The sequence below is a fragment of the Aptenodytes forsteri genome, unplaced genomic scaffold (genome assembly GCF_000699145.1).
Source record: "Aptenodytes forsteri isolate BGI_AS27 unplaced genomic scaffold, ASM69914v1 Scaffold284, whole genome shotgun sequence".
NCBI lineage: Eukaryota > Metazoa > Chordata > Aves > Sphenisciformes > Spheniscidae > Aptenodytes > Aptenodytes forsteri.
The window spans coordinates 4247386-4256829 of NW_008794445.1; the positions used below are offsets into that span (position 1 = coordinate 4247386).

The window sequence follows — 9444 nt, forward strand, 5'->3', positions numbered from 1 at the left end:
CCTCCCAGGCTTTTTGCCCCCAAAGCCCTGGGAACCACCGACTCCTGCGGTGCCATCCTTGCTCCTTCCTCTGCGTCCCTGTGCTGGCGGCTGGGCTGGGCTGACTGGTGCTTCCCTGGTTTGTGTTTGCCTTAGAGGCAGTGGTCCCAGCAGCACAGTGTGTGTGCCCCCCTTGGGGCTCTCCTGAAATCTGGGACATTTTTCTGAGGATTTTGGGACGAGAAAGCAGAAGGCTGTGCAGCTTTCTATCAGACCACTCTTTGTTTGCTGTGGTGAAAAGGGAGAGGGAGGGAAGGTGGGGGGGGCTAGTTTTGGTGAGGTCATTTGAGGCATCCCTCAGCAGCGGTGGGACACAACTCCACCAAGACTGATCGGTCTCTGTGAGATTGCAACCACCACTTTCCTTCTCCCCCAGGGTATCGGGCTGGTTTTGCCTGCCATGCCGCACATTTCTCCCTCATGCCTGTTCCTTCCCTCCTCTAACCATCCCAAACAATGCGAGGTTTTGTCTGCGCTTGGCGTCCAGCAGCAGCAGCAGTTCCTCAAGCCCCTTAGCCCTTATTTCATGTGCATGCCCTGGACTTAACCAGAACATTCCTGCCAGAGGTTAAGCCCAGGCACCGCGTGGATAATCCAAGATTTTTTTTGCCTCCAGTTCCAAGTGACCATGACAATAATGGGCCCGTACATGCTGTCTGCAGCTCCGCACTGGCCCTTCTCCTGCCCCTTATCTCTTTCTCCCTCCCAGGCAGGTAGGGTTTAGGGGTAGGACAGAGATCCCGGCTGCAAGCCAGGAGGATTAGGATAGCAAAATGCCTGTGCTTCCAGCCTGGGTGTCCTGCACCTATTTATCTCCTGCATTAAAATAACGTGGCTTGCCAGAGCACTGTGGCCAGGAATGCTGTGCTCATGCTGCTGTCACTGTCCCCGTAACGATGTCATCCTGGGCTGGCGATGCCTCCAACCCGCCCGGTGCCAAGGCCGGGAGCAGAGCCGGGTGAGCCCCTGCTAAACCAGAGGGCTGTGGGGAAAGCAGTGATCATGGCATGAAAGCAGGACTGAAGAGAGTTGCCAGAGCTGGAAACGGGATCTTTGGACTGAAGGAGCAAGAAGTGCTGGGAAGAGGAGACGGCAGGGCACCATGGTGCCCACAGCACAGCAGTGCTCTCAGGAACAAACCAGGAAAATTAATGCTCAGGCAAGGATCGCCCTCGGGAAAGAGAAGCCAAGCACTGGCCTTGGCAGGGTGAGAAGGGAGGAGAGCCAATCTTTTTCTTCCCCACTGAAACCCCCCTTTTTTCTCTTTTTTCCTCAGACAGCGAGATCTTTGCTCTGGCACCTGACGCCACAGCGAGAGTGCTAGTCCTCCCTCCTCACGTGGTTGGTTTCTTTCCTGATTAAAAGTGATTAGGCAGCCCTAAAGCCTGCAGAAATGTGACCGAGGGGAATGGAGACAAAGAGTCCATTCAAGATCTCTTAAATCCCCGGGGCACTATTTAGAGAGCCCCGAGGAGAGAACTGGAGCAGAACTGCCCCACCAGGACCTCCCCGTCCTTCTCCTTCCCACTGCGTCCTTCATTGCAGCCGTCTCCTCCACCATGTCGTTCTCTGAAGCAGAGGTGCAAAGTGCCCGTGGCGCCTGGGAGAAGATATATGTGGATGCCGAGGACAATGGGACAACTGTGCTGGTCAGGTAAGGAAAGAGCCCATCCTGCTGCTACCCCAGAGGGTTGAAGGAGGAACGGCAAGAAGGATGGAGTTACCACCTAGGAGCACGTCTTGATGAGTTTTCATGCAGCCCTTGCTGGGAACTTTTTGGTTTGCTGTGGTTTATCCCACCTCAGGGAGGAAATAGGGAAGAGGAGAGATCCACACAAAGAAAAGTAAAAGGAAATGGGGAAGGGGGATAGAAAAGGAGGAAGAGATGAGAACAATTTCTTCACTCCACCCCTCTCCCCAGCAGAAGAGTGATGTATTTAAGGTAAAGAAAAGAAAGTATGGTATAAAAGAGAATGGGAACAAAACACGGGCCTATTTTCCTCTTCCCCTTTACCTCTGAACTCCTTTAATGATTTTTTTTTAACTTGCATCTCCTCAATATTTCTCTTCTCATTTTCTTTCCCAGTCTAGGCCCCATCTGTTTCATTGTATTATATCCTTCCTGTGGGCTTTCCTCTCTTAGGTTTCACTCTGTTTTCCTCTCTTCTTCCGTAAGACACAAGTTTCTTCTATTCACCTTTCACATATCCCTCTCTCAGCTGGGACTTACATCACCTCCACAGGCACTGATCTGTCCAACTACTATTTCTGGTTATCATACCTTTACCACTCCCTCTGCCTTTCTTGTGTATCACATCTTGGGCTTGGATCAGCCTCAACATATGTTGTGCACAGTTCTTTCCTTCTGCAGTCTACACAACCTGAGGAGAGTTAGGGTCAGAAATGCAGCTATAAAATGTTAGTAGCATCCAGTGGCTTGGCTCCCCGGGCTAATTTACTCTAGAAGGTTTTGCCTTAGTGTCCTACAGACCCAGCCCTGCCTTTAGAGAAGTTCTGGGCTCCCCAGTACAAGAGAGACATGGACATACTGGAAAGAGTCCAACGAAGGGCCACGAAGGTGACGAAGGGACTGGAGCATCTCTCCTATGAGGAAAGTCTGGGAGTGCTGGGACTGTTCAGCCTGGAGAAGAGAAGGCTCAGGGTGATCTCATCAATGTATATAAAAACCTGAAGGGATGTTGTAAAGAAGACAGAGACGGGCTCTTCTCAGTGGTGCCCAGTGACAGGACCAAAGGCAATGGGCCCAAACCGAAAGACAGAGGGTTCCCTCTGAACATCAGGAAACACGTTTTTACTGTGGGGGTGACCAAGCACTGGCACAGATTGCCCAGAAAGGCTGCAGAGTCTTCATCCTTGGAAATATTCAAAAACTGTCTGGACATGGTCCTGGGCAACCAGGTCTAAGTGGTCGTGCTTGAGCAGGGGGTTTGGACCAGGTGACCTCCAGAGGTCCCTTCAACCTCAACTGTTCTGTGACTCTGTGAAATGCAATCTGGAATTTGCTATTGCTATTTCAGGTGGATAACTGGTTTACCCAACAGAGTAAACTGCTTTTTTAAGAGCTTGACCAAGATGATGGTAATTGATGTATTATAAAAGGCAATTCCTTTGTGCTTGAGCAGGGGGTTTCGACCAGGTGACCTCCAGAGGTCCCTTCAACCTCAACTGTTCTGTGACTCTGTGAAATGCAATCTGGAATTTGCTATTGCTATTTCAGGTGGATAACTGGTTTACCCAACAGAGTAAACTGCTTTTTTAAGAGCTTGACCAAGATGATGGTAATTGATGTATTATAAAAGGCAATTCCTTTATGGGTGGCATTGAATTGTGTTACTTTTGACCAAACGAAATGAACAGTACCCGGTACTCAAACAACAATCCATCACAGGCAGTAAGAAAGCTTTGGGATGGACTCTAGGAAGGGGTTAATTAACAAAACCAATAGTAGGGTTTCTCCATGAAAACACCCACCGAGAGCACAGTGGACATATCTGCTGTCTAGAACATCCTTGGGAATATCGCGCTGTCACACTCACCCTGTATGAACGTGCTCCCACTTCTCTGTGGATTTTATCTCCACCTAACACTGAGTCAACACTGAGGAAATGTTTATTTTAGAAGCAGCAGAATAAATTCAGGATAGGTAGGTTTTGAGTTGGAGTGAGCAAAGGAAAGTGCCCTGGGGAGAGGCGAGGAAGGGGACAGGGTGCCATGGGCAAAGGGGCTGTGCACAGATGGGAAGGGCAAAGGAGAACCAAGAAATGCAGGGGAAAGAGGTCTGTTCTAATGGAGAGAAGGAAAAAGGGCAATAAATGCATAAGACAAGGCCTGGAACATGAAGCCATATCTGCATCGATGCCTCGGTCCACAAATTAAGACATCTCTCATTTCTCAACAGGATGTTTACTGAGCACCCAGACACCAAGTCCTACTTCACACATTTCAAAGGCATGGACTCCGCCGAAGAGATGAAACAGTCAGATCAGATCAGGGGCCACGGCAAGAAGGTTTTCACTGCCATCAACGACATGGTGCAACACCTAGACAACTCCGAGGCTTTTCTTGGGGTAGTGAACCCACTTGGCAAGAAACACGCCACCCAGCTGAAGATTGACCCAAAAAACTTTAGGGTGAGCCAGCAGCCATCTTCCCAGGGGGTGTAATTGTGATGGGAGGATGTCTTCCTCTTGGAGGGGTAGAACTGAGGAAAACGGGCTTCGTATATATAAATAGATATATGCTTCAGAGAGTGGAGATGGTGGAAGGTGAGACGGTTGATGGTGGAAGATAGCAGGAATGAGAGATCTGGCATGTGTTGGGAAGACGGCTGTGCAGCAGATGCGATGCAGCCAGGTCTGCTCAGGTAGGAGCTGCAGAGCTGCCCACGAGTTGTAGCGGGTTTTCTCAGTGCAACAGGATTCCCATGCTTGTCATTTAATAACAAGACACAGAAAAGCAGCTTAACACTGGACTTCAGTCCTTGATGTCTATTTTTCTCTAGTAACAGGAACTGAGCTTTTCTAGGACAACCAAACCAGCTGTTCTTGAGCAACAATGGCAACAGCATTGCCATCACTAAACAAACACAGATAATAAATACAGGATCAAATGACTTACCCAAGTCCACCTAAGGTCACTAGCAGAGTGCATTTATAACTATTTTGTCTGCCTTACACAGCACGAAATGCAAAAGGAGGCACCTTCTGGCAAAGGTCACTCAGGCACCAGGAAGGTGGTTTCCAAAGCAGTGAGCCCAATTTTCAGTAAGTGGGCGAATAAGTGAGGATTTCTGCCTGGAGAGATCCTGAAAAGAATTTTTCCAGGTAAAGATGGGCACAAAATAATAAATGCTGCACAGAAAAGGAGTTGACGCTTCAGAGTATACCACCTACCTAGCAGCTGTGAAGACATACAAACCCTCATTGCTACAGAGTGCTAGATAGCTAACGATCAGGAAAGATTAGGAAGAAACTTACCCCCCCCAAACCATGTATTCCATAGGTGTCCAACATGGGGCTCTTCGTGGCCTCTAAACATCTGGGACAGTCCGCTGCCAGGAGAAGGATTGCAGTAGATGGACCAAGTGAACTGGTCCTGTACAGCAGTCTTTAAGTGACTGTGTATATGGATGCAGTCAACATTAACTAAATACAGGATAGTTTAAAAAAACAACAGTGACTGCGTTTTTTGATGAATTCTATAATGCACCTAATTTTCCACAACCTATTTCCAGCTCTGCATGCTATATGCTACTCAATTGTTTTTGTACCCCCTTTCCACTCTCCAAGAGTCCCAACTAAAAATATGTATTTTGTTCTTGTGCATCTAATGTGGAAGAAAGGTCACACTGGTTGTTTCTTTCCTTCTCCTTGTTTAGATTATCTGTGACATTATCTTGCAACTGATGGAGGAAAAATTTGGTGGAGACTGCAAAGCTTCCTTTGAGAAGGTGACCAATGAAATCTGCACTCACCTGAACAATGTCTACAAAGAGGCGGGTTGGTGAGGATGTGCAACCTCCAGGCTCTTCAAACATCTCGCCAGCACTGACTTGCTGCTTTTGGGCCTCCAACCACAGTTGGAAGAATGAAAAAGTAAAAAAAAGCAAGAAAAAGGCTTATATAATATAGATATCAATGTCAATAATTTCCTTAGCAAACTGAATTTCTACAGTTAAATAAAACCTGCAGATACATCAAAGCCAACCAACAAATCCTGATGTGCTTTGCAGCTTCAGTGCTCCAGGTGGGTTCCTCTGGCCACCATCCTTGAAGACTACATTTTAAGACGATGACTTTAACCTTTGTATTCCTGAGAGAAAGACTTGCTCCTTCCAGCAGCACCAGCCCAGAGAGGCACCAGCAGCTCTTCATCTCAGCTACCACCTCTCCATCCTCATGAATGATGAGCAGGAGACCATTTTGAAGCATCTCCAGGGACTGTGTAGAGGTCGTTATTTAAGAGGCATGGGTGTTGTTTCATGTTTGAACTAAAACAATGGGGGGAGTGGTGTATGGGAAAGACTAATGTCTGAGAAAAACATGGGGAAGGTCCCATTCTGCATGAGCCAGCAGAGTTCCCCCAACCTGGGGAGAGGTTTGTCGGAGCAATTTTCAGCGCAAGGGATGGCAACACTGAATGTGGTCACCGCTGGGTCCCTCTGGGCAGGGATGAACATCTCCAGTGCGTGGATTTCACGGTGCTACTCCCAGCAAATTGCTCTGGCCATGTACCCAGGAGAGGGCAATAGTACCGAGCTCACTAGCTCCTGTGCTACTCAAAATGCATCCAGCTGAGGGAGGCTGCTGCCCCGCTGAGTGGGCAGCATGGCGGGCTCAGCTCAGTGTGGGATTTCTACGGTGCTGCCCTCATCCTGTCTTGTCGCACGGTCTGAGCCTCCCTTCAGTGATAACAGAGTCCCGAACTATTTAATTGCTTTTCCTTGTATTCCTTAGATGTGGTGAAATCATCAGCTAATAATTGCAAATAACTACCTGCCATTTTGCTTCAGTGTAATGCAATAAACACAGAGAAAGCAGATGCGTCCTCTCATTTGTAGCATGGAAAAGGCACGCGTGATGCGCAGGAGCAGCAGCTGGTTACAGTGCACGGTTACTGGTGGTACTGGGGAGTTTACCAAAACCAGCCCAAGCTCCCACCCAGGCACCCATCACACCTGCAGTAATCAGGCTCCTCGGGTGGTGGGAAGGGAAGCTCTTCACTTGACCATGAAACAACAATTTTGTGAACAGCTAAAAATGCAGAATTCTCCTTCATTCAAGGTGTAGTTTTCCTCACCCATCCCATTTGTTTGGCAAAGGATGCTGAAATCCTGAAGTCGGGATATGAATTCTTGCCGGAGAGGGAGGATGGGGCAGGCTGCTTTATTTGATTCAGTATTTTATCCCACTTGGGGAGAGGGGAAGCATATTGCACAGCATCGTCAAGTATTGTAAGAAAAGAACAAGACTTGTAAAAAAATATTTTAGTCTCAAATCCCTTCGAGGGAGTACAAGTAGTTAACACTCTGAAAAGCTTAAAATAATTTCCCCTTTTTATTTACTTGCTTTAATGCACGTTGAGAGCACTATTTGCCATGACGATGGTTAGCTGTAATGACATGCTCGTCATTGCCATAGGCACCCTGGGCTGACAGGGGCCTGAAAACACTGGCCGACGGTTTAAGGCTCTTATGTTCCCTGCTCCTGTGATGGAGAGATGTGTAGCAAAAGCAAAGCGTGTGAAACAAACCAAACTCAGGCTTAAGTACAGAGGGAATTATTTTTTTAATCCATTTACAAAAGGGGGGACACACTAAATTTTAAAAATTTGTATGATGTGAGTGGTTTAGGAGTACATGACCTTTATTTTTTTGTTTATCTGAGATTTCAAAGGACGGCAGGAAGCTTTCCCAACAGAGCATAGATCAGACGACATCTTGAGATTGAGGATACCAGAGCTGAATTCCGTTTTCCAGCAGCCTCACTGCACAATCCTGTCTGACTTTCCTTGGACCTCACTGTGCCTCTGCAAAACAGCAACATTCACGTACTTGGAAGGCAAACCAAACATGCTCATTACTTATTGAACCAGTAAATAAATACGTGGTGCTATACATACTGTATGCATTCTTAGGGATAACTTTGATCCTGTGAAGAGAAACTTAAGGAAAACATCATACCTAAAGGTAGCAGGAAGAGATTTCCCGTGGAGCACCACCAGTGAGTGGGACCAAAGCCCTCACACCAAGCTTCACGTTTTTTTTACAGCCTGTGGGACATCAGGAAGGTCTGGGTGAGACGACAAACCTGTGACGTAGCACAGGTAGCATGACAAGTGCCCGTGACAGGTTAAATCAGCTAAATGCCGTGGAGTTATCTTTGTGTCCGACCTAAACCAGAACAGCGCAAACACATGGAAAATACCGGGAAAGGGGAAGAGGAGTGAGAGGGAGCTCATGGAGGAAGTTTATCCCCTCAGCTAGTAAAATCAAAGTGCTTTGCCAGTCATGTTGCTAGAGAAAAAAAGCATCCCCACAAGCAAAACTTGACCTTGTAGAGACAACCAAACACTCCTGATTCAAAATATTACCTAAACACTGTAAAAACACATATATACTTAAATGCAGTTAATCAACTTCATTGAGTGAACTCAGACCTTCTAATGGGGGCAGCTTTGGGAAATAAAGGAATACAAGCAAAGAGATGAGAGAAATTTAACGTGAAAAACTTCAGCTGCTGTAGTAACAAAGCAGAAACTTACCCAGAGGAAGGTGCACTTGCAAGGCATCCCTGTGCAAATACAAATCAATGTCGGGATAAAATCCAAGAGTCCAGTGAGTGCGACAGCATCACCAAATCACTCTGAGACAAGGGCTACAAACATACCAAAGCAATTTGAAATGACAGGGAGTGTTTTACAGAAGTAGTTAACGCAGCTGTCAAGCCATTTAAGCCTAATAATTTTCTTGCTAAAGCAATTTGATGACAGGGAGTGTTTTACAGGTGTTAACGCAGCTGTCGAGCCATTTAAGCCTAATAATTTTCTTGCTAGAGAGTCTGAGCCAAGCAGCCTTCCTGCCCCTGCCTGGACCACAGGCACTAGAGAGGCTCAGCGAGGTGAGTAAAGGGAGGCGGTCATTTGAGATATCCTGGGGCTGCCCAGAGAGGGGACTACAGACCTTGCAGAGGATTTGGGGAAGCTTCTAAGAATTCCTTCTAGCAGGGTCCAGAGCAAAACCCTCCCTTGCACCCACTCTTCCTGCTGGAAGGCCGTTTGCGTTACTGGTGATTGAAGTGAAGGGCTGCTTGAGCTCCTTTGCTGTAGAGCTGTGGGCATCGGTATAGATACAGCCCTCAGAGGTGTTGCTTTACACTGAAAGAGTAGGGGCTGCTTCTATTTGCTGTTTAAAACACCTAGTGATGGGTAGGAGGCGGTGAGGGTACAGTCCAGATGGGAACATGCTGGAAGCAGCAATGTTTCTACCCCATGCTGGGCACCAGGGTGGTCGCTCCTGTTAGAGCCAGAGAGGAGCAGGGGAGCCCTGTTAGACTTTCAAGACACCTTCCTGGTTAAACAGAAGGTACCACAAGGCTCGTAATGGCACAATGCATGATGAGAAAGGATTGCTGCCTACAGAAGGTCATACCGAGATAAGACAAGTGAATTGTAATGTCTGAATCGGCACTAGGAGCCAGTGGCCACTGAAAGAACAGAACAGCCACCGAATTCAAACGCCTGTCCATCAGGCGCTCAGGTGTCTCATAAAAGCACAGGTGTGACTTATGCTGCAAACCAAACCAAACCAAACCAAACCAAACCAAACCACAGACCTATTCTAACCTTCTCAGTTCTCAACATTGTAAAATCTCTTGTTTTCTTTCA

The 9444-nt window shown here is 47.4% G+C and overlaps 1 protein-coding gene across 1 annotated transcript; it reads left to right on the forward strand.

Annotated features, from left to right (window-relative positions):
• The first annotated feature begins 1592 nt into the window (after positions 1-1592).
• LOC103907796 (cytoglobin-1) lies at positions 1593-5656 on the forward strand. The gene is made up of 3 exons (XM_009290041.2): positions 1593-1693; positions 3959-4190; positions 5438-5656. Exons 1-3 carry the CDS (start codon positions 1599-1601, stop codon positions 5564-5566), a joined length of 456 nt encoding a protein of 151 aa, XP_009288316.1. The 5' UTR covers positions 1593-1598; the 3' UTR covers positions 5567-5656.
• The last annotated feature ends 3788 nt before the right edge of the window (positions 5657-9444 follow it).

What these genes read in the sequence shown, in the direction of transcription:
- LOC103907796 (XM_009290041.2), top strand. Translation starts at nt 1,599, where the DNA reads ATGTCGTTCTCTGAAGCAGAGGTGCAAAGTGCCCGTGGCGCCTGGGAG. An exon ending in GGGACAACTGTGCTGGTCAG is followed by an intron (nt 1,694 to 3,958) that starts GTAAGGAAAGAG and finishes ATTTCTCAACAG; the next exon opens with GATGTTTACTGAGCACCCAG. An exon ending in TTGACCCAAAAAACTTTAGG is followed by an intron (nt 4,191 to 5,437) that starts GTGAGCCAGCAG and finishes CTCCTTGTTTAG; the next exon opens with ATTATCTGTGACATTATCTT.